Source organism: Chiloscyllium punctatum, chromosome 41 (genome assembly GCF_047496795.1).
Source record: "Chiloscyllium punctatum isolate Juve2018m chromosome 41, sChiPun1.3, whole genome shotgun sequence".
In the NCBI taxonomy this organism is placed as follows: domain Eukaryota; kingdom Metazoa; phylum Chordata; class Chondrichthyes; order Orectolobiformes; family Hemiscylliidae; genus Chiloscyllium; species Chiloscyllium punctatum.
The window spans coordinates 10,875,437-10,901,080 of NC_092779.1; the positions used below are offsets into that span (position 1 = coordinate 10,875,437).

Below are 25,644 nucleotides of genomic sequence, written 5' to 3' on the forward strand. Positions count from 1 at the left end.
ATAGAATATGGAACAGTACAGCACAGTACAGGCCCTTCAGCCCCTGATGATGTGCCGACCTTTTATCCTACTCTAAGATCAAACTAACCTACATACCCTTCATTTTACTATCATCCATGTGCCTATCCAAGAGTCGCTTAAATGTCCTTAATGTATCTGACTTTACTACCACCACTGGCAGTGCATTCTACACAAGCACCACTCTCTGTGTAAAGAACCTACCTCTGACCTCTCCCCTAAACCTTCCTCCAATCACCTTAAAATTATGCCCCCTTGTGATAGCCACTTCCGCCCTGGGAAAAAGTCTCTGGCTAGCCACTCTATCTATGCCTCTCATCATCTTGTACACCTCTATCAAGTCACCTCTCAGCCTTCACTCCAATGATAAAAGCCCTAGCTCCCTCAACCTTTCTTCATAAGATCTGATCAGAAAATTAAAATAGTTATAGCACAGAAGTGTGTTTTGGCCCATTCAACCTCTGCTAGCCCACTGCCAGAGGAACCTCTCCATGTCCCACATCCCTGCCCTGTCCATACAACCTAGCTCACTTTAGGTGTTTTCACTGAATTCCCATTTGAAAACAACAATTGAATCTATCTCCACTGCCCTCTCAGACAGTGCCTTCCAGATTGTTTTAATGGAAATAGCTTCAAACTAATTCTTCATATTTGTACCAGTGAATCTTCAATTTTCTCTTACTCAGAATTTATACTGATTTGTCATAAATCTCAACTTTTGTTTTCTACAACTTTTGTCAAAGAAGCTCATGTTTTTAAAAACTTTTTCTATGATCTTGTTCACTTGAAGTTTTGCTTCTAATATCGCACATGTCCTGCCTTTATCCATCGCTGCTAATTCTTTGCTCATTCACATGCTTAAGGAAGGCTGTTCTGGGGGAGATACAGCAAATGTTCACTAGACTGGCCTCTAGAATGACAGAGCTGTCCTAGAATGAGAAGCTGAATAATTAGGGTTAATGTTCTTAGGAACTTAGAAGCTTGAGATGTAACCTCAATGAGATAAACAAGATTCAATAGGGTCTCTACAGGATAGATGCTGAGAGAGTGTTACCCTTGGTTAAACAGTAGTCTTAAAATAAGAGCCAATTGTTTACGATTGACATGAGGAAAATTACTTCACTCACAGGGGTGGTATAACATAGGAAAATATGAGGTAGGAAGGATAGAGGAACTGAACATTATTGTAATGGAGAAAGGCTGTAGCACAGTGGACTTTAGGGGACCTAGTCCGTAAATCACATAAAGCTAGCATACAGCTTTTAGTTCAAAGGGAATGGAGTGTAAAAGTAGGGAGGCTTTGCTGAAATATACCAAACCCTGGTCAGACCACAGCTGGAAAACTGTGAATAATTTTACTGAAGAAAAGATGTACTGGTGTTGGAGGCAGGCTAGAGAGAGTTCACTAGGCTGATCACAGGAAAGGAGACTTTTTTTTATGAGGAGAAGTTGGATAGTTTGGGCCTTGAGTTTAGAAGAATTGGAGGAGATCTGAATGAAAACATACAAGATTCTTAATGCACTTGATAGAGCAGATGTGGAGAAGTTGTTTCTCCTTGTGGGAGAGTCTAGGACCAGAGGCATAATTTTGGAATAAGGAGTCACACATTTAAGACAGAGATGAGGAGGAATTTCTTCTCTCAGAGAGAGTAAATCTGTAGAATCTTTACCACAGAGGATTGTAGAGGCTGGGTCATTAAGTATATATTCATGGCCAAGATGGACAGATTTTTAATCAGTAAGGGAACCATGGGTTATGGGGAAAAGGCAGGGAAGAGCTTTGTGGATTATCAGATCAGCTATGATCACATAGAATAGTGAAACAGGCTTGTTGGGCTGAAAGGGCTACCTCTGCATCCAACATATTATGGTCTAATTGTGAAGGATTGTCTGTCTGCTGCAGAGGGCTGTGGACTTTCCATGGTTGAGTGCATTAGAGGCTGGGATGGACAGGGTTTTTGTCTGTCAGGGAATTGAGGGAAATGGAGAGTGAGTGTGAAAGTGGAGTTGAAGCCTAAGATCAGCCATGATTGAAGTGAATGTCGGAACAGGCTCAATAGGCCTGAATACTCTGGCTTCAATTTTGGTGTTGTTGTGGACACCACCCCATTAAGTGTGTAATCACTGTTACATTTGACTGCATTGTATCACCTTGTACTTATTGGCCTTGACAAGGGGGACCATGGTCTATGAATAGAACTTGGTGTGAGTTAGCATACAGGAAGCGGAATTTCATTTTAAGATATAGGAATAGACCATTTGGCCCATCAAGCCTGCCTCACCATTCAATCTGACACTCGTCACGTCTATTTGCCTACCCCTTTTCCTATAACCCTTGATGGCCTTGAATATGTTTATATATTACAGACAAGTGACTAAAACTGAAAATAGCGTGTGTGCGCAGTAGATGTTAGCCTTGGGATACTTACTGCACATCTCCATTCGAAAGACTTAATTTCCTGGAACAGGTTATTATGAGGATGGAGAACTTAGTGGTTAGTGATGGTCCACAAAGGCCCATAAATACACAAAACAATGTTACCCCAATCTGCAACAATCCCTGTTAACATATGATTTCCTCAAACAATATACTACAGAAGCTGGAAATCTGAAATCAAAACAATTCTGCAAATATTTGTCAGAACAGGCAGCATCTGCACAGAGAAAAGAACATGAAATTAATATCTTGCCAGGCTAAAGTCCCTGACCTGAAACTTTAGCTCTCATCCTCTCTGTCTGACCTGCTGAGATTTTCCAGCATTTTCTGTTTTTTTTCCTTTAATTGGTATGTGTCATAAGATGATAAAATTAGACCTTTACTGTTAGGATAAACTATTGAGCAAAGCAGCTGTGACGTTTATGAAAGGCTTGTAATCATAGCCAGAGTTCCCAAATGCAAAATTCATAAAAACTCAAAATTCTAAAAAAATAAATTAGTTAATGACTTGTACTTGCTCACAGTTCTGAACATAATCAACAAAAGAAAGGTAATATATTACCATTTACCATTTTCTTTGTGGGAATTGGAATAGAAAGTGATTAGGAGTAGGTGAAAAAATCATTATTGTCTATTCAGATTGTACTCACATTTAGTTTGAAATTCATTAATTATACTTGAAATCTCAGTGTTTTAATTTTGGATTATTCTCTTCTCATTTTTAGTCTAGGTTTAACGGTACATCATGCATGACAACTTTTAATTCCAACCCCCCAGGTCTCTGGCGTGTATTTTGTATGAAGTGTGCTGTTTGGATCATGCATTCACTGGCCATAACTTCATGTCAGTTATCCTGAAAATCGTGGAGGGTGAAACTCCATCACTGCCAGACAGGTATTCCAGCGAGCTTAATGCTGTCATGACAAGGTACGTATGCCCTTATCGAAATAGATTGCCCTGTCAGCTTATCTGCGTCACTGTCTATTTCTGCAATCTCCCTCTTCAATGTGCCACACTTTCTTCCTTACAGCATGTTGCAAAAGGATCCCGCCCACCGCCCAGCAGCTGTGGAAATTCTCAAAATTCCATACGTTGATCAGCAACTTCAGGTATATGTATAAACATGCACTTAGTTCTTTACTGCATCATGTTTATCTTTTCAGTCTTCAAGCATTTGTACCTCAGGGCATTTTAAGGCAAACAGTATAGATGTATTTAAGGGAAAGCTAGACAAATGCATGGAGGTGAAGGGTTCGGACGTTCGATTTGGATCAGGAAAGGCTCAGTTGAGTATAGACATTATCTGCGCCTATTTTCGCTAAATCACCTATTTCTGAGCCATGTATCCTAAGTGAGATTATTACTTTACATTGACAACCACTTGATGAAGGAGCAGCACTCCCAAAGCTAGTGCTTCCAAATAAAACTCTTGGACGAGAACCTGGTGTTGTGTGATTTTTAATTTTGTCCACCCCAGTCCAACACTGACTCCTCCAAATCATCATTACTTAAGCCACATTAAAACAATGATGACAAGGATAGATCAGAGGTTAGCAATTCTGTGGCAATTAACTTAACCTCCTGACCCCCCAGAGTTTGTTCAGTCATCATCAAAACATAAGACAGGAGTGTAATGGATTACCTCCCACTTGCCTGGATGGGTGCAGCTCTGACAACACTCAAGAAGCTCAAAACCATCCATGGCAAAGCAATGAATGACATCCCATCCAACATTCATTCTCTCCATTACTAGTGCATACAGGCTGTAGTGAGTACTACCCACAAGATACAGTGCATCAATACACCAATCATAGAATCCCTACAGTGTGGAAAGAGGCCGTTTGGCCCATCGAGTCTGCACTAACCCTCCAAAGAGCATTTCACCCAGATCCACCCCAACCCTATAACCCAGTGTTTCCCAGGGCTAGTCCACCTAGCCTGCACATACCTAGACACTATGGGTAATTTAGATTAGATTCCCTACAGTGTGGAAACAGGCCCTTTGGCCCAACAAGTCCACACTGACCCTGCGAAGAGTAGCCCACCCAGACCCATTCCTCTACATTTACCCCTGACTAATGCACCTAACACTATGGGCAATTTGGCATGGCCAATCCACTAACCTGCACATCTTTGGACTGTGGGTGGAAACTGGAGCACCTGGAGGAAACCCATGTAGACACGGGGCGAATGTACAAAAACTTTACGCAGACGATCATCTGAGGATGGAATTGAACCTGGGTCCCTGGTACCACGAGGCAGTAGTGCTAACCACTGAGCCACCATGCCACCCAGGTTCAGAATATGATTACACATTTCAAATCTGGGACATCTACTATCTAGAAGGGCGAGAGCAGCAGATCCATGCGAATTATGCCACCCGTAAATTTTCACAATCCTGACATGGAAATATATTCTTGTTCTTTCCTTGTCACTGGTTCAAAATTCTAGAACTCTCCCAACTAACAGCGCTGTGGGGTTCACCTGCTTTAAACAACTACAGTGAATGAAGAAGGTGGGTCATACCACCTTTTGATGTGAACATCAGAACAGGACTTTGAAGCAGGAGTAGGTCATTTGACATGATCATAGCCAATCTGATTGTGGTCATGACCAATATTCCATCTAAACTGCATGGCTGCACAGCTACTCCGAGGTTCTGCACACGCAAAATGGTGTGACGATGCATTGACTTCTGCTTTTGGATGCCTGTGCACTGAAAGAAAATTTAGAGGGAGTATCGGTTTCAGTTCCACATTCCTAATCTCACCCGCACCCCCCCATTACCCATGAGTCCCTCATCAATCAAAAATCTATCCACCTAAGCCTTGGATAAATTCAGTGACCCAGCCTCCACTGTCTCTGGAAAAGAGATTAATGAGCCTCAGAGAAAGCCTTCTCCTTAATTTCAATTTCTTGGTCCTCATCTGGGTCCTCTAATACAGCAAGAGAAGGCATTGTCCCAGTGTTGACCTTATCCCTTGGGATCTCATAGGTTTCAATAAGATCACCTTTTATTCTTCTAAGCTTCAATGTGTAAAGGCTCAGTCAGTTCAACTTTTCCATAAAATGCATTCTTCATCACAGAAATATGGTAACCTTCCTTAAACTGCTTCCAACACATTGGTATTTCTTTCTCAAACAAGGAGACCAAAACTGTACACTGTAGCCTGAATGTGGTTTCACCTATGTCTTGTATAGCTGCAGTAAAACTTCCCTATTTTCATATTCATTCTCCTTGCAATAAACAGCAGCATTCCATTTGCCTTCCTCATCACTTGCTGTCCCTGCAAACTAACTTTATATGACTTATTTGCAAGGACACCCAGATCCCTCTGACCATCATTTTATGAAATCTCTCTCCTTTTCTATCTGTCTTGCCTAATTAAATAACTTCACATTTTTTCATATTATACTTCATCTGCCAATCGATCTCTATCCCTTTGTACCTCCACTTATCTTTACTTGCTCTTGACCAACATCCTTTCCTACCTACCTTAGTGTCACTGGAAAATTTACATTCACACTCCCTCACCTGAGTCATTTATATAAATTGCAAATAGTCGAGTCCCAGCAGTGATCGCTGTGGCATTCCATTGCTTATGGCTTGCTAACCAAAAAAGATTCTTTTATCCCAATTTGTGTGCTTCCTTATAGCTAACCAATTCTTTATCCAAGCGATTACATTATACCACACACCCCTACTCTTACTTTTGATGTGGCATGTTATTGGTCCACATTTAAAGGTTCTCCTTTATCCATAGTGCTTGTTAGTTTCTCAAAGAACTCTAAATAAATTAGTTTGGCACAATCTCACTTTTACAAAACCATATTGACTCTGACTGATCGCGTTATGATTTTCTAAGTATAAACTCCTTAACAATGCACTCCAGTCATTTTCCTGTGACAAATGTTAAACTACATTGATCTGCTCTCTGTTTCCCTCCTTTCTTGAATAACTGTGCTTTACTCACTATTTTCCAGTCCAAAAGGACATTTCCAGAATTTATGGAATTTTGGAAGATTGTATCAGTGCTCCTGCTATCTATATAGCCATTTCTTCTAGGATGCAAGCCATCAGGTAATGTGGACTTGTCAGCCTTTATGTTAATAATTTTCCCAGCAACTCTTCCTTGATGAGAGAGATTATGTACTGCTTTCACCTCTTCATTCACAAGTATCTTTTGGGAAGATTTCTAATTCTTTGACAATGAAGATCAATATAAGATCACAGACACATTCTCTAGGCTCACTCTTTTGAAGTACTGGATTAGTGGTGCTGGAAGAGCACAGCAGTTCAGGCAGTATCCAACGAGCAGCGAAATCGACGTTTCGGGCAAAAGCCCTTCATCAGGAATAAAGGCAGTGAGCCTGAAGCATGGAGAGATAAGCTAGAGGAGGGTGGGGGTGGGGAGAGAGTAGCATAGAGTACAATGGGTGAGTGGGGGAGGAGATGAAGGTGATAGGTCAAGGAGGAGAGGGTGGAGTGGATAGGTGGAAAAGAAGACAGGCAGGTCGGACAAGTCAAGGAGACAGTAACTGAGCTGGAAGTTTGAAACTAGGATGAGGTGGGGGGAGGGGGAATGAGGAAGCTGTTGAAGTCCACATTGATGCCCTGGGGTTGAAGTGTTCCGAGGCGGAAGATGAGGCGTTCTTCCTCCAGGCGTCTGGTGGTGAGGGAGCGGCGGTGAAGGAGGCCCAGGACCTCCATGTCCTCGGCAGAGTGGGAGGGGGAGTTGAAATGTTGGGCCACGGGGTGGTTTGGTTGATTGTGTCGGGTGTCTCGGAGATGTTCCCTAAAGCGCTCTGCTAGGAGGCGCCCAGTCTCCCCAATGTAGAGGAGACCACATCGGGAGCAACGGATACAATAAATGATATTGGTGGATGTGCAGGTGAAACTTTGATGGATGTGGAAGGCTCCTTTAGGGCCTTGGATAGAGGTGAGGGAGGAGGTGTGGGCACAGGTTTTACAGTTCCTGCGGTGGCAGGGGAAAGTGCCAGAATGGGAGGGTGGGTCGTAGGGGGGTGTGGACCTGACCAGGTAGTCATGGAGGGAACGGTCTTTGCGGAAGGCGGAAAGGGGTGGGGAGGGAAATATATCCCTGGTGGTGGGGTCTTTTTGGAGGTGGCGGAAATGTCGGTGGATGATCTGGTTGATGTGAAGGTTTGTAGGGTGGAAGGTGAGCACCAGGGGCGTTCTGTCCTTGTTACGGTTGGAGGGGTGGGGTCTGAGGGCGGAGGTGCGGGATGTGGACAAGATGCATTGGAGGGCATCTTTAACCACGTGGGAAGGGAAATTGCGGTCTCTAAAGAAGGAGGCCATCTGGTGTGTCCTATGGTGGAACTGGTCCTCCTGGGAGCAGATACGGCGGAGGCGGAGAAATTGGGAATACGGGATGGCATTTTTGCAAGAGATAGGGTGGGAAGAGGTGTAATCCAGGTAGCTGTGGGAGTCAGTGGGTTTGTAAAAAATGTCAGTGTCAAGTCGGTCGTCACTAATGGAGATGGAGAGGTCCAGGAAGGGGAGCGAGGTGTCAGAGATGGTCCAGGTAAATTTAAGGTCAGGGTGGAATGTGTTGGTGAAGTTGATGAATTGCTCAACCTCCTCGCGGGAGCACGAGGTGGCGCCAATGCAGTCATCAATGTAGCGGAGGAAGAGGTGGGGAGTGGTGCCGGTGTAATTACGGAAGATCAACTGTTCTACATAGCCAACAAAGAGACAGGCATAGCTGGGGCCCATACGTGTGCCCATGGCTACGCCTTTGGTCTGGAGGAAGTGGGAGGATTCAAAGGAGAAATTGTTAAGGGTGAGGACCAGTTCGGCCAAACGAATGAGAGTGTCAGTGGAAGGGTACTGTTGGGGAAAGTCTGGAGAGGAAAAAACGGAGGGCTTGGAGGCCCTGGTCATGGTGAATGGAGGTGTAGAGGGATTGGATATCCATGGTGAAGATAAGGTGTTGGGGGCCGGGGAAACAGAAGTCTTGGAGGAGATGGAGGGCGTGGGTGGTGTCTCAAACGTATGTGGGAGTTCCTGGACTAGGGGGGATAGGACAGTGTCAAGGTAGGTAGAGATGAGTTCAGTGGGGCAGGAGCATGCTGAGACAATGGGTCGGCCAGGGTGGTCAGGCTTGTGGATCTTGGGAAGGAGGTAGAACCGGGCAGTGCGGGGTTCCCGGACTATGAGGTTGGAAGCTGTGGGTGGGAGATCTCCTGAGGTGATGAGGTTCTGTATGGTCTGGGAGATGATGGTTTGGTGATAGGGGGTGGGGTCATGGTTGAGGGAGCAGAAGGAAGAGGTGTCCTCGAGTTGGCGTTTGGCTTCAGCGGTGTAGAGGTCAGTGCGCCAGACTACCACTGCGCCCCCTTTATCCGCTGGCTTGATGGTGAGGTTGGGATTGGAACAGAGGGATTGGAGGGCTGCGCGTTGTGAGGGTGAGAGGTTGGAGTGGGGGAGGGGGGACGACAGGTTGAGGCGGTTAATGTCCCGGCGGCAGTTGGAAATGAAGAGGTCGAGGGCAGGTAATAGGCCAGCGCGGGGTGTCCAGGTGGATGCAGTGTGTTGGAGGTGGGTGAAGGGGTCCTCGGAAGGTGGGCGGGAGTCCTGATTGTGAAAGTAAGCTCGGAGGCGGAGGCGACGGAAGAATTGTTCGATGTCACAGCGTGTATTAAATTAATTGATGCGTGGACGGAGGGGGATGAAGGTGAGTCCTTTGCTGAGGACTGATCGTTCGTCCTCAGTGAGTGGGAGGTCTGGGGGGATGGTGAAAACTCGGCAGGGCCGGGAGCTGGGATCTGGTGCGGGTGTGGAGTTGGGAGTGGGGTCGGAGCCAGTACCTGGAGTGGGTGTGATGGTGGGGGGAATGGGGGTGGAGTCATGAGCAGGGGTAATGTTCCCCTCGGGGTTCTGGGGTGTGGGGATAGTGACAGTGGGGTCTGTGGGGGGCGTGTCAGCAGAATGCAGGTGAGTGGCGCTGGTGTGGGCGGAAGTGGTGGTGATCATGGCAGTAGGGGTGGCGGGAGTCACTGAGCCTGTGACATCAGCGATGATGTGAGGGCCGGAAGTGGCTGTGGGAGTGGCCATGATGTGGGCGGAAGTGACATCATCACTCAGCGTGGGGGTGGTAGCTGCGTCAGCCGCATGGCTAATGGCGTTTCCGAGGCCAGGGGAATCTTCTGGAATGTTTGAGGAGCGCTGGTTATGGAGGTGGGTGGATAAAAGTTTGTTGTACTTACAGTTTTTGATGTTTGAGATGGAATTGAAATACTGTTTGTTGAGAGTATGAATTCTCCTGAGGATGTAGTACAGAGTGGGTTAAACAAACTCAGTACCAGAGCCACATTTGCTTCCTCAGTGCCTGCCTCCGTAACCAACTCATCCCACACGGACTCCAGACCACCTTTAAACCAGCAGAGTTCGGACCCGAACAGGACAAACAGTACAGACTACAGATTCAAAAACACCAGCAACAGTTCTCCTTCAGGATCCTCCGCTCCACGCTTGCAGCAATGCGCCGGTACCTAACCTCTCTCCAGTCAGCCACACACGCAGATGACAAGCAACATGAATTTGACTGGGACAACACTACTATTATAGGACAAGCCAAACAGAGAACAGCCAGGGAATTCCTAGAGGCATGGCAATCATCCATAGATTCAATCAATAAGCACATCGGTCTGGACCCAATATACCGACCACTGCAGCAGACAGCTGGAACTGACAACTGAAAGCGGCAGATTCAAACCACTACAAATGTCGGAGGAAAGATCACAGAAGCGCTTCACAGGAGGCTCCCAAGGACTGAGGATGTCACCTAGACAGGAGACGAAACGTCTGCAACACAAATTCCCAGCTCGGCGAACAGAACCACAACAACGAGCACCTGAGCTACAAATCTTCTCACAAACTTTGAATTTTTATGTTCTGAATTTTGTATAGAAACTCTTGCCATCTGTTATTAAATTTCTAGCTGGCTTTCTCTCATACTCTAACTGCTGCGTCTTCCTTTCTCTGCTTCTTCTCAAGGGCAATGACTAACAAATGCTGGCCTTGCCAATGAAGTCAAAATCCCAGGAAAAGAAATAACACCAGTCAGAATGTTGCTAAATTAGGTTTTTAAAATTAATCCCCAGTTTTAAAGCCTTTCTTACCAATTTTATCCTTGATGTCACAGGACTCTGTGATCAACAATCCAGCCTGCCATTTTTGTGATAACCTTGTTTGCTGACTAGAGTATTTGCACCTGAAAGTGGCAGACAGCCTGATGCAAGAGCTCTGCCAAGAATCTACCCTTACAAACCGGTTCTAATCCCCTCCTATTCCCAGTTGCAGGGAGGTAAATTCCCCAATGCTGATTGATATACAGTCAGTTTATTCAGGTTGAGGATTCTCTTTATTGAACCAAATTTATTTCTTCTTTGTCTTCGGAATGTGGGGAAAAGATAAACAGCTTTTGGCAAATCCCAGAGGCTCATTTAGCTGAGCGCTATGATTATCAGCCACAAATGTAAGTGATGAAGAAACAACCCAGGGCCCTTTTGTAGTCAGACTGGAGACTGTTACAAGGCACTCTTTCATTTACTGACAGATAAAAGCTACAAGAATAAAAGCTGAGTGGTTTCATCAGGTGCCTTCAAACAAATCTTTGAAATGCAGTCAGCTTGGGCAGCGTTACTTCCACTGACATTGTCAGACTGTGATAGGAGGGGAATCAGAAGCTGTGATTTCCTGACAGGAGTCAGACATTGACAGATGAGCAGTCAGAACCCGGGATTTCAATAGAAATTATCCTTTCTTTCTCGCCTTTCATTCAGCATGAGACAACATACTTGATGTAAGCAAAAGCCCTTTGTTACAGATAATTTAGTTTTCAACTTGAACTTTTCATTGCTTTAATGATGCGGTCTTATTGCTGATGTTTTGCTTTTGCAGAACCCACCTGGGGAAATTGTGTTTCACAGCTTCAGATTATTTACGCAAAACAAAATTGTTTGCAGCTGCATTTTCCAATTCTCCCTTCAGCCATCTTTGGGTTTCAGGCATATTCCCCTTGTGAATGTTTGAAGCGTCATAAAGCAGTAATCTTTTATCAGCCTGAACTAAATTCTTTGTATGTAAATTGCAGAACATCAAATGCAAGTTTTCAAACATCACCACAAAAGACATAACAATCAACTCTCAGGATGAAGCTCTTCAAATCAGGAATGCTTTGTAAGTAAGATCCAGTTCAGTGGATAGTCTTGATTAAGCAAGCACCTACTGGGCTAAGGGTTCTTGTGGTGCAGTGGTAGTGTCCCTACCTCAAGAGCAGGGGACCTAAGTTCAAGTCCTACCTGTTATAGAGGTGTGTCACAACGTGTTGAACAAGTTGATATAAAAATGCATAATTGCATGTGCTTTAGGGAATACTAACTTTTATTTTCTGGAAAAGGCAAAACTGCCAAAGTCCCAGAGGGCTATTGGGCTGCTCTCTTGTTAGAGAGAAACAACTGGTGATAAGTTGAAGCTGAGGGTCCCCACACCTTTGGGGAGAGGTGAGGTTGAGAAGGTGGTTTCTGGGACTGATTGACTTACTGTGTATTTCAAGAGTGAAGGAAATAGGAGCAGGAGTAGACATTGTGGTTTATCAATTGGATTTTCTTTGCCTTTCAGTGTGATCGTGGATGATACAAATTAGAAGCAGAGTATACCAGTATGCCCCTTGAGCCCTCCTCCATCATTCCGTAAGATCGTGGCTGCTCTGATTGTAACCTCAAATCCACGTTTCACCCCCTTGTTTAACTAGAATCTATCCCCTGCTGCCTTAAAAATGTCCAAGGACTCTGTTTCCACCAGCTTTTCAGGAAGAGAGATCCAAAGACATTTGATCCTCTGAGGGAAAGAACATTTGCTTCCTCTCTGTTTTAAATGGGCGACCTCTGATTTTTAAACAGTAACCCCATGGTTGTAGCTTCTTCCAGCAGAAAAAGGAGCCTCTCCACATCCACTCTGTTGAGGTAGTATATGATCTCAGACTTCACCTCCATTTGTCCAGCCATTTCCTGTATCACTCGATTCCCCGAGAGGTCAAAAATCTGTTGGTTAAATATATATATTCAGTGTCCACAGTTCTCTGAGGTAGAAAATTCTGAAGATTTACAAGCATTTGAGTGAAGAAATGGCTCCTTATTGCAGTCATAAATGATGGAGATGTTCCTGTGGAAGAACTTTTATTCTGAGCCAGTTGTGTGTGTCTGTGTGTGTGTCTGTGTGTGAGATAGAGTCGTAGAATCATACACTCATACAGCATGGAAACATATCCTTTGTCCAACCAGTCCATGCTGAGAGTGTTCCCAAACAAAACTAGTCCCACCTGACTGTGTTCGGCCCTTTTCCCTCCAAACCTTTCCTGTTCATGTACTTATCCAAATGTCTTTTCACTTCCTCTGGACGTTCACTCCATACTCCAACCACTCTCTATATAAAAAAGTTGACCCTCATGTCAGTTTTAAATCTTTCTCCTCTCACCTTAAAAATATGCCCCCTAATTTTTAACTCCCCCATTTTAAGGAAAAGACCTTTGCTATTCACATGATTTATATTGTCATGATTTTATAAACCTCTATAAGGTCATTCCTCAACCTCCTATGCTCCAATGAAATAAGTCCTAGTCTATCTGCTTCTCCTTATAACTCAAACCCTCCAGTCCCATTAACACCCTGGTAAAACCTTTCTGAACCCTCTCCAATTTAATGATGTCCTTCCTATAATGGAGTGACCAGAACTAGAAACAGTACTCCAGAAGAGATCTCACCAACATCCTGTACAACCTCATCATGACCCAGCTCCTATACTGAAAGGTCTGAGCAATGAAGGCAAGTGTGCTAAATGCCCTCTTAACCACCCAGTCTACATGTGATGCAGGATTCAGAGGAGGCTATTCAGCCCCTCCAGTCTGTTCGGCCACTCAGATCATGTGTCTTAGCTGTGTCTACTGCATTGGCTGTGCATTCTTCAATGGTCCCGACAAGATAAATGTACCACCAGAAAATACACAATTGGTACTCTTATCAAACTCTGGTTTCAAATTATTACCTGAACCACTATCAATCAACTGCATTTTTCAATGTGTGTTGGAGTTCCAGACTTCGACCTCCAAGTTTCTGTCTTGGGGAATGTTTCAGGGTTATGACAGTAAGGCTTGCTCCCTCATGATAACCAACCCATTCCCTGAGAGCCTCCTGGAAAACTGCAAGTGGGCTGGATTGGAGATTTTTAATATTTTTACATGGCACCTGTTTTTCAGTGGTTCACATTGCCACCTGCACCTGCAGTTTTAGGTTACATTGGTGCATTGTGATGGGTCAAACTAAGGATGATTTGGAATAGCTTTAGTTGCCCTTACAAACAATTGAGAGGCTGTTTACACATAAACCATACACAAAAACAGGCTTCGTCGGGAGGATCACTGAAGATGTTACCAAATATGGTGACAAAATGTCTGAAAATTAACCTTCCAGCTCAGCGAGCAAACCTACATCCACATAAACTTCATCAATAGCTTCATTGAGAAATAGGAATAGTTTATTTAATGAACGTGGGCAGTTGAGAGTAATTACAGAAAATGTTTCACATCCAAAACGGTGACTCTCGGCATCCCGCCAGCAGGCTCAATGGAGATTTGGAATCAATGTAGACCCTAAACTATTCTTTGGTTTATATGTTTTACAAACAGAATTCACATCCTTAAATCTTGTGATTTATGGGGACGCCTGTTCTTGTTTATGATCAGCATCCTACTTTACAATACCGCCCTTCACTCAGTGTCAATGAATGTGACAGCAGCAATGGGATTTGTGTCATTCTGAGCCAGGGAATGTTACCCTGAGGGCTGATGTACTCTAATTGACGAAATTAGTGCTAACTGTCAAAAGCATTAATCTGATATGGCAATACCTATCACTCTTCAGAATGGAGGTCAAGAAAGACTTACATTTATACAGCATCTTTTACTTGCTCAGGGCATTCTGAAAAGTACTAGTACTGAGAAATAACAAGTCCTAAAGTGTTTGACAGCCAATGAAGTTCTTGCAGGGTGCACTGCAGCCAATTTGCATACAGCAAGATCCCGTACACAGCAAAGTGGTAATGACCAGATAATCTATGGCTAAATATTGGCCAAGGCATCAAGCAAAACTTCATAAAGAGACAGGACCTTTAATCCGCCTGAAGGCCTCAAGTAAATGCCTCATTTGAGAGAAGGCCGCTCCAGCAGTGCTACATTCTCCCAGCAGGGGGAGTTCCAGTTAATTTTTTATGGAATGGGTCTTGATTCCACAGCTTTCTAATACAGAGGCAAGAGTGCTCGCAATTGAGTCACAGCTCACCCAACTAAAAACCGCATTAAATCCCTACCCTCTGAGGATGTCTTCTATTAGGTGGCTATTCACTCACCTATTGCTTGGAGGCAAATACTTAAAATAAAGTGATGGTTAATTTAACAAGGTGGAGATTTGCTCCACAACTGAATTTTGTAAAACATTGATCTTTATACCTGAGTTCCGGGGATAACAGTACCAATTGTTCATTTCTCGGTAGTACATTTACTTTGACTGTGGTATTTTTACTTTCTATTCACCAGAGAGAAAACGACATTTAGAATATTTGACATCCATTCTGCAGGTGTTATTCCTGAGGCTGAATGGAGAGGGGCAGTGACCATTATTTTCTACTTGAGGCACATGGGAACATAAGAAATAGGAGCAGCAGGAGGCCATTCAGCCCTTTGTGGCCTATCAGTAAGATCATGGCTAATATATTGGCACTGAAATGGCTCTTACCAAAGTCCCAAATAGTACCCTATGTGACTATGACAAAGGCAAACTTATCCTCCTTGCCTTCCCTGACTGGCCTGCAGGCTTTGACATAATTGATCATCTCTTTCAAATTTTTGTCACTGTCCAGTTCTGGCCTCATGAGTATCCCTGATTCTAAGCACTGCATCAGTGGAGACCTTACCTTCAGCCACCCAGACTCTAAACTGGAATTCCCTCATTTTTTTTTACTCTGTCTTCAACCTAATACATTGACCAAATATTTAGTCATCTCCACACATGGCCTCACTCTCCTCTTTTGTTTTAAGGCACCTTGAGATGCTTTATTTACAGAAAGGTATTGTATGAACATAAGTTGGACGTACATGGAATAGTGTAGGTTAGATGGGATTCAGATTGGTATGATAGGTCGGCGCAACGTCGAGGGCTGAAGGGCCTGTACTGAGCTGTAATGTTCTATGTTCTATGTTGTTGAATGATGTTCTGCTTTAAATCCACCTTTCAGTTGAATAATTAGTTGGCATAGCCCCAATCTTACAGATATGTTAAAGCTGGCATTACTGCAACCTGTGCACATCATACATTCTTCTGAACACATTTGACCCTCTTGATTGTTTCATTGTTGGTGTTAGCCCATAAGACATAGGAGCAGAAATTAGGCCATTCAGCCCATCAAGTCTGCTCCGCCATTCAATCATGGCTGATAAGTTTCTCAACCTCATTCTTCCTGTAACCCTTTGTTCTTTTGACAAACAAGAACCTATCTAACTCTCTCTAAAATATACTCAATGACCTGGTCTAGTGTTAGTGTCAAGGCCCGCATTTATTGCCTATTCCTAATTGCCTTTGAACTAAATTATTTGTTTTGCCATTTCAGAGAACAAGAACAGTAGCTTAGCTCTGGAGTCTGTCTGGTGGGATCTGAACTCACACTCACACCCTCCAGGACATTAGGCTGGGTCTCAGGATTACTACTGGAGTGATATTATCACTACACCACCAGCTCACCCTACTTGTCCCAGACTGATGCTTGAAGTTGATATTGAGGCCAGCTCCTTATCAGTCCTCAGCAATAAAGAAACCCTTCATTATCTTTTTTTTAATTATTACATTTGCTTTGATGAAAAATAATTAAATTTCTTAGACTTTCTCTTTACCAATGAACAAATCAAGAGTTTTTTTTTGGTTTGACACTCAGGAAAAGGTTTATAAATTCAGTTTTCAGCAAGTAACTATTTTTGGCAAGAAGGGGTGTAATCCTTGCCAAAACAAAAGCAATGTTCTGTGAATGCTGGAAATCTGGAATAGAAACAGAAAACGCTGGAGAAATTCAGCAGATCTGGCATCCTTCACTCCATTTCTAGTCTGATATGAATCTTCTGCATCAACTCTGTTTCTCTCTCCATTACTGCTGCCAGACATGCTGAGTTTCTCCAGCACTTCCTGTTTTTATTTGTAACTGTTTACAAATTGCTTTGTGATGTAGATTGGGAAGTGTGATATTTTTAGTCCCATGAATCTATACAGTACACTAACAGGAGGGAACAGAATCTTCACAGAAACAGAACAGTATTGAAACAACTAACACTTTATGCAGGTGTCACATTGCTAATTGAGTGTTCTAGCTGTTTAACATAGAAAATTGGAGCAGCAGTAGGCCTTCAGCCCTTCAAGCCTGCTCTGCCATTCTGTATGATCCAAATCAGCCCTCGATCCCGCTTTTCTCTCCATACCCTTTGATCTCTTTAGTCTTCCCCTTGTATTTGATTCCACTCTGGGTTCAGATCCCACTCTGGGACTCCTCAAAGCCTGTTCTACAAGGTACAAGTCAGGAGTGCAATGGAGTACTCTTCAGTTGTCCCAGTGAGTGGATCTCCAGTAACATATAAATAACTTGACACCATCTAAAACAAAACAGCCACTTGATCAACGTCTTATCCACTAGCTGAAACATTCACTCCCTCCACCATTGACATGTGGTGTGTACCTTCTACACTAAATGCAATACAACAAGGTTTCATGGACAGTACCTCCCAAACAAACGACCTCTACCACCTTGAAGGAGATAAGAAGCAGACACATGAGAGCACTACCACATGCCGGCTGCCCTCCAAGCCACTCACCATCCTGATTTGCAAATATAATACCGTTCCTTCAGTGTTGCTACATCAAGAAACTGGGTCTCTCTTTATCAGCGCTGTGGTCATACCCACACCACACACACTTCAGGGAATGTAAGGAAGTGACTAACCACCATGTTCTCAAGGACAATAATTGATGAGCAACAAATACTGCTAACATTCACAGTTCCTGAAGAAAAATAAATTGTTGCATTGCTTATTGAAGGATTCCATATAAACCAATGTTAGGAATGGTTGCAAGACAGAAAAAGACTTCGATAATCACTTGTGCATTTACAGAATAAGATCAGGATTGGAAACAAACAAAGAGAAAGTGCTAGAAAAACTCTACAAGTCTAGCAGCAGCTGTTGAGAGAGAAAAGAGTTAACGTTTCAAGCCCAGAAACCCTTTGTTAGATCTACAAATAGTCAAATGCTTGCCAATGTATTACACACTGGGGCTCGTTTAATAGCTCAATCAGAGACACATTAGGGATAGTTCAAACATCACAAGTGCAATCAGAGAAAGTGCAATCAGAGTAGATTGGGCCTGTATTAGTTGAAATTTAGTAAAATGAAAAATTACCTTATAGAAACATATAAGAACCTTAAAGACTTGACAGGATGGTTACAGCAAGGTTAGTTTCACTAGCAGGAGTGTCTATGATCAGAGGGCATAACCTCAGAGTAAGGAGTCACCCATTTAAGACAGAGATGAGGAGAAAGTTCTTTGAGAGGGTAGCGAATCTGTGAATTTCTTTACCTCAGATGACTGTTGAGGCTGGGTTGTTAAGTCTATTGAAGGCTGAGAGAGACAGTAAAGGAATCAAAGGTTAGGGAGAAAAAGACAGGAAAGTAGAGTTGAGGATTATCAGCCATGGCCTCACCGAATGGTGGAGCAGATTCGATGGGCTGAATGGTCTACTTCTGCTCCTTGGCTTATGGTCTTATACTTGGGGAGTAGATGGCTATGTTGATGGAGGTTAGATATGGAGGAGGCTTATGTCAAGCATAAAAAGTGGACAAACTTTCTCCTGAATAATTTTTAATCAAGCATCATTGCCAGTTAATCAACTCAATATCATCTTCACATATGTAATGGTGTTCACCAATAATTGTGGACCTTTATAAATGAATTGAGCATTCTTGAATATATTTTAAGCAATGGTTAAATGGTGCAACATACTAGATGGTATTTTTAAATTAGGTGAGCTTTATTCTCGCACTCTGCTGTTAACTGAACTGAGAAATTCATGTTGCCAAAGCTATACAATTAATCTCAAAATATAAATCTTCATAAAATGGTTGAAAACAATTGTAATCAGAGCAAGACGTTAGCATTTAGGGAGTAGCTAACAATTATAAACTTAAATCTGATTTATGTAAAATTTATGGTCATGATGGACTAAGATGGAACTGTGGGTGTGAAATGGCTTGGCAATTAGAACCAGAATTCACAACATGTTAATTGGAGAGAATGCATATTATAATCACAAGCTGTTGAATTATATTTGCATAAATAATTGCCACATAAATCATACAGTTGACTACAAATGGTTTGAAGTCATATTCTAAAAACATATACGTTGATGAGCTGAGGTAGCCAAGCATAGATTAATTTGTATTTGTTGCCTACTTCCATACTCCAATCATTTCTCTGTTATAAGTCTGTGACTTTGCCTTTACACTTCCTAGGGCTCTTGGCTGAAAATCTTTGATTTATCTCTTTCACAATCACACAAAGTCCTAATGAAATACAGTTTATAGACTCATAGAGTTATTAAATAGACCCTGGTGTGGAAGGAGGCTGTTCATCCCATCGAGTTACTGTTAGCTGTCCGTACAGCAATACAATTAGTCCCATTTCTCTGTTCTATTCTTGTAGCCCTAGAACTTTATTCCCTTCAGAGTCCACTCAATTTGCTTTTCAAATCATTCATCATCTCCATGCCCATCACTTACATCACCCCTGATAGGCAGTGAGTTCCAGGTCAATACCACTTGCTGTACTTCATATCCCCCTATAGCTCTGTGTTCCCTCGTCCTTGTACCATTATCTATTGAGAATGACACATCCATACCTTGTGTAAACCTAGCACGATCTTCTTCAACTCTATTAATAAATTTATCACAATCAGAAATGAGTATCCTCATTATTCCCCTCTCTTCAAACTGTTCAAGGGATGGTATATGAAATGCAACAAGCCTCTACAGAAACTCTAGTAGTATCTTTTGGTTTATTTTGTCTTTTTTTTACTATTTTGAGAAAACAAGTAGTCAGATTATGGATTAACAGCCCAAAAGAGTGACTGTGAAACAAAATCAATTTTTTAAAGGAAACATATCAACTTTAAAAGTCATTTTGAGGGGTGTTGACACACTTCCATCCCATGCAGCCCACAGCAGACGTAGAAGGCAATAGGCAGACTGGACACTGCAAGAGAGCACACTGTACTTCCTCAGGAGGCTAAGGAAATTCGGTATGTCCACAAGGACTCTTACCAATTTCTATAGATGCTGTGAAACGAGCATCGTACCCAGATGCATCACGGCTTGGTCAGGCATCTGCTCTTCCCAAGACTGCAATAAATTACAGAGTTGTGAATGTAGCCCAGTCCATCACGAAAACCAGGCTTCCATCCATTGACTCCGCCTACACTTCCTGCTGCCTCGGGAAAGCAGCCAACATCATCAAAGACCCCTGCAACCCCGGTTCTATTCTCTTCCACCCTCTTCCATCAGGCAGAAGAAATAAAAGTTTGAAAACACATACCAACAGATTCAAGAACAGCTACTACCCCACTGTTATCAGACTTATAGAGTCATAGAGTCATAGAGATGTACAGCACGGAAACAGACCCTTTGGTGCAATCTGTCCATGCCGACCAGATATCCCAACCCAAACTAGTCCCACCTGCCAGCACACGGCCCATATCCCTCCAAACCCTTCCTATTCATATATACATCCAAATGCCTCTTAAATGTTGCAATTGTACCAGCCTCCACCACTTCCTCTGGCAGCTCATTCCATACACGTACCACCCTCTGCGTGATAAAGTTGCCCCTTAGGCCTTTTTATATCTTTCCCCTCTCACCCTAAGCCTATGCCCTCTAGTTCTGGACTCCCCAACCCCAGGGAAAAATCTTTGCCTATTTATCCAACCATGGGTCACCCCTTATCCTCCGATGCTCCAGGGAAAACAGCCCCAGCCTGTTCAGCCTCTCCCTATAGCTCCAATCCTGGCAACATCCTTGTAAATCTTTTCTGAACCCTTTCAAGTTTCACAACATCTTTCCGATAGGAAGGAGACCAGAATTGCACGCAATATTCCAACAGTGGCCTAACTAATGTCCTGTACAGCCGCAACATGACCTTCCAACTCCTGTACTCAATACTCTATACTTATGAACAAACCTCTCATATATTAGAGTTGATTTTTCTCTGTAGCAGTATCACTATATTCTGCATTCTGTTCTAATAGCCTGATGTACTTATGAACAGTGTGATTTGTCTGGATAGCAGGCAAAACAATACTTTTCACTGTATCTCAGTGCATGTGACAATAATAAATCAAATCAAAATCAATCAAAAATCCAAAGAACACCCAAGTGTGGACTTAACTGTGGAAGGGAGGAAGGCAGTTCATGAGATATGACCCCTTCCATAGTCCACTGCAGAGTCCTGTTAATGGTGTCCTTGGTCAGGCCCATAAGATGGTCCTCCAATCTGCCTGCCCCTCTCTGCACCATGTGTCCATCTGACAGAGTCTTAGCAACAATAACAGGCAAATTCTAACCAATTCCTTTGGGCAGTTCTTAAAGATTTAAATAAGCCATGGGAATAAAATCTAGAGATTTGTCATGGACTCGCTTTTCCAGGAGGGATACTTAGAAAACAACTCGGAATGGGAATATTTCCATCTCTGTAACAGGGATTCTGAAGTCAATCTTAACACCCACTGGATTGACCAGGAGTTGGATCAGAAAAAGTGCTAAATATTGACAATGGATAAGGACATTAGTGAACTTTGCAGTATAATCCCCAACGGGGTTACCTATGTAGCTCATGATCTGTATTCACACACCAGGGGACCCTTCACAGCTAATCTGCCAAGTGACCATTGCCCTTGGTACTCACCAGGATCAATGATCATGTAGGGGCAGAGTATAAACACAAACAGGGACTTAATATTTGCAGGAATTTCTTTGTTACTTTCCCATCCATACCAACCTGGATCAAATATCTGCCTTCTCCCCAAACCCACAAGAACTGCCAAGTCCAATAATTGTCAGAAAGGAGGTCTCAGTTGGAGCACGAAGCCAGTCTGAGCTTGACAGCAGAATCAATGCTAATGTCAAGGTGGACCAATAACAACACCCATTCTGAAATGTACATGTAGAACATGGAAGTTAATGTTGCTTAATGTTTTAAGCATGTAAAGGTAAAATAGTCCTACCAGACCATAGGGGTGCTTTTTCATTAGAGAGAGAGAGAGAGAGACGACTGTTGGTGAATTAACCCGAAGGTCACCAAGCCTTAGGCTAGGGGAGAGATTGAGAAGGAGAATCTTTCTCAGCCAACATGAGAATTGAATTCATGCTGTTAGCCTGACTAACTGGCCATCCAGCCAACCGAGCTAACCAACCCCCATGTAGACAGGTTCTCAAAGTTATGCTTTAACCCAGCTGTTTGTGGTTTACTCACACTTCTCTTCTCCACCCAGACATAAACCATGAAAAATATTTGTTTAGCAACATGCACGTGAATTACAAGAGCAAGTATAAGTCAGCATTGCCTCGTAGGTTCTGGGTTTGTTCATGCTGAACAATTCAATTGACTTAGTGACCTCCATAGTTCACTCCGTCAATTAACCAGTTTGCTAAGTAAATTACATGCATACTCACTATCACATTGTGGAACCTGCTAATTTTGAATATCAAGTATTTCCTTGTTAAAAGCTTGAATGTTCTTGTTGTTAACATATTCTTCATCTTCACAAACTTACCTTTGACTATCTCTATCCTTCTCCTAATTTCAGCATCACATTTATCCTCCACTTTTAGCATTTGTCCCAAATGGGCTTGTTCCATTATGACACAACATATTTCTTCCTTGGTACAAGCAGCAGAGGGAAGTAGACATTCCATATGACTTCCAGTGAATTTGCATCCTGGCTTCATTTCAAATCAACTTCCTACCTTAGAAGGCCCTCAGCCCTTGACAATCTCATTTTTTGGGGGGACTATTTGGTAATTGGGTTAATTTGTTCTCTCAGTAGTTTGTGGTGACCCAATATGACGTTGAGCATTGTAAATGTTAAATTAACATCAATCACTTGATTGAAAATGTTAGCTAAATTTGGGTGTCATACTCTCTCAGGTATGAACTGAGTGTTAAATCTTAAGCAATTCCTTGATTAAGGAATTAAAATTAATGATATTGCAGATTCCTCCGCTGCCCTATTATTTTAGTGATACAAAGCCCTGCATTCTTCAATGTGGGTGTGAAAATACTCGGAGAGTCATTGAGTCATACAGCATGGACATAGACCCTTCGGTCCATCCAGTCCACACTGACCGTATTCTCAAGCTAAACTCGTCACACCTACGCATGTTTGGCACATATCCCTCCAAAGATTTGCTAGCCATGTACTTATTCAAATGTCTTTTAAATGTTGTACCTGTACCTGCATCCACCACCATCTCTGGCAGTTTGCTCCACACATGAACCATTCTCTGTGTATAAAAGTTGCCCCTCATGTCCTTTTTAAACCTTTTGCCTCTCACCTTAAAAATATGCCCCCAAGTTTTGAACTCCCCCAACCTAGGGAAAAGACCCTTGTTGTTCACCTTATCCAGGCCTCTCATGAGTTTATAAACTTCCCTAATGTCACTCCTCAACCTCCTACACTCCAGTGTACAACGTCCCAGCCTATCCAGCCTACTATTAAAACTTAAACCTTCCATTCCTTGTAACATCCTGTTTACTCTATTCAGAGCCCTCTCCAACTTATTAATGTTCTTCCTATAATAGGGTGACCCAAACTGCACACAGTGCTCCAGAAGAGGTCTCACCAACGTCCTGTACATCCTTAACATGATGTGACCACTCCTATACTCAAAGCCTGTATCCCTCGTAAACAAAGCTTTTCATTATACTTCGGTACATGTAACAATCAATCAAAGATCTGAGCAATGAAGGCAAGTGTGCTAAATGCCTTCTTAACCACCCTGTCTACCTGTGATGCAAATTTCAAAGAATTATTTACCTGAACCCCTAGGTTGCTCTGTTCTACAACACTGCCCAGGGCCCGACCATTAATTGTATAAGTCCTGCCCTTGTTTGTTTTACCAAAATTCAATACTTTCTCCAAAATGCAATACCTCACATTTATCCAAATTAAAGTCCACTCCTCAGTCCACTGACCCAATTGATCCAGATGTCTTTGTAATCTTAGATACCCTTCTCCATTGTGCACATTCTTACCAATTTTGGTGTCATCCAGAAACTTACTAACCGTGGCTCCTATATTCTCATATAAGTTGTTTATATAAATGACAAGGAAAAGTGGACCCAATACTAATGCCTATGGAATACTGCTGGTCACATTCCTAAAGTCTGAGAACCAACCCTCCACTACCACCCTCCGTCTCCTACTATCAAGCCAATTTTGTATCCAATTTGCAAACTCATCCTTAATCCCATGTGATCCAACTTTCCTAATGACTCTACCATGCAGAACCTTATCAAAGGCTTTACTAAAGTCCATGTAAACAATGTCTATCGCTCCGTCCTTATCGATCTTTTTTGGTTTCTCCTTCAAAAACCTCAATCAAGCTTGTGAGACATAATTGCCCCTGCACAAAACCATGCTGACTAACCCTCATCATTCCTTTCCTCTCCAAATATCTTTCAGAATCACCTCCAACAACTTTCCCACCACTGATGTCAGACTCGCAGGTTTATAGTTCCCAGGCTTTTCCTTACAGCCTTCCTTAAATAAAACCACAATTCGCCACCCTCCAGTCCACCGGCATTTCACCTGTGGTTATAGGTGATACAAATGTTTCCGCTAGTGGCCCTGCAATTTCTTCCAATCCACAACCCACATCCTTGAACATGAGCAATTGTCCTATCATTGTAAAGAGAGGGGATTCCTCAGTTGAGGAAAACGGAAAATGTATCAGAAGCATTGGTGTTTCCACAAATACTTTCTTTCTCCATACCCCGTTAGTTCTACTTAATATCTTGAAAATTATGAATAATTCATTCCTCAATCTTTTAAAGTTCAGGGCTACAGCTTAGTTAGTGTTCTGTCTCCTTGCACTTTAACCCTTGTGTTTGACCATCATTCTAGTAAATCCATGGTGCAGTCACTCTAAAACAGCATATCTTACCTAATGCATGGTGCACAGAGCTAAGTATAGTATCCACATGTGGTAATACAAGGGGGTGACCTTAACTTCCCTGTATTCTGGTCCTCCATTTATGAAGACCAGTATTCCCCTAGCATTTCCAGTTACAGTTTGTATCTATCCATGACATATTTTAAAAATCTACAAAAATGAACCCTGAAATCACTTTGGAACTCACATTGTTTCTAGCTTTTCACTGCTCAGAATGTGTCATTTTCTTTTCTCCAAATTGCAATCTCCTACCTTAAAATCTATTTGCCACAGTTTTGTCCATTTACTTCATCAATCAATATCTTTTTGTGAGTTAATGCTTCTGTTTACACTGCTTACAATAACACCTATCTTTGTGTCACTGGTAAATTTAAGTAGGTGGCTTTCTATCTCATCCTGTAAGTTGATAATAAACACAGTGAATAGTTGAGCTGCGAACACAGATCCTTGCAGGACCATACTCATTACACTCTGTCAATTGGAGCACCAGTCCATTATCCCTACTCCTGCTGCTCAGTCCATTTCTGAACAAGGTTAATCATTTGCTAATCATTTCAAATCTCACTGCAGTATCTGATGCTGAACTTTATTGAATTACATGCAAAGGCCTTCCCTTGACCACTACTTTTCTCACCTCTTCAAAAAAATTCAATTATAGTTGTCACGAACTACCTGTTAAAAAACCCATGCTGGCTCCATCTCACTGCTGAAAGTCTTCAGATGTTGAGTCACCTTATCCATAATGATAGATTTTTAGCAATTTCCTGACAATGTGTCAACTACTGACCTATAATTCCCTCACTCACCTTTCTAAAATAGTCGAGTGACATGCAATTTTCCAATCTCCAGTAA

The 25,644-nt window shown here is 42.6% G+C and overlaps 1 protein-coding gene across 1 annotated transcript in view; it reads left to right on the plus strand.

Moving 5' to 3' along the window:
* nek11 (NIMA-related kinase 11) overlaps positions 1 to 25,644 on the plus strand; it is a 286,065-nt gene that overhangs the window by 118,853 nt on the left and 141,568 nt on the right. The window contains exons 7-9 of the mRNA XM_072560362.1: positions 3,233 to 3,382; positions 3,486 to 3,564; positions 11,578 to 11,663. Coding sequence (XP_072416463.1) covers positions 3,233 to 3,382; positions 3,486 to 3,564; positions 11,578 to 11,663 — 315 coding nt within the window. The remainder of the gene's footprint in view (positions 1 to 3,232; positions 3,383 to 3,485; positions 3,565 to 11,577; positions 11,664 to 25,644) is intronic.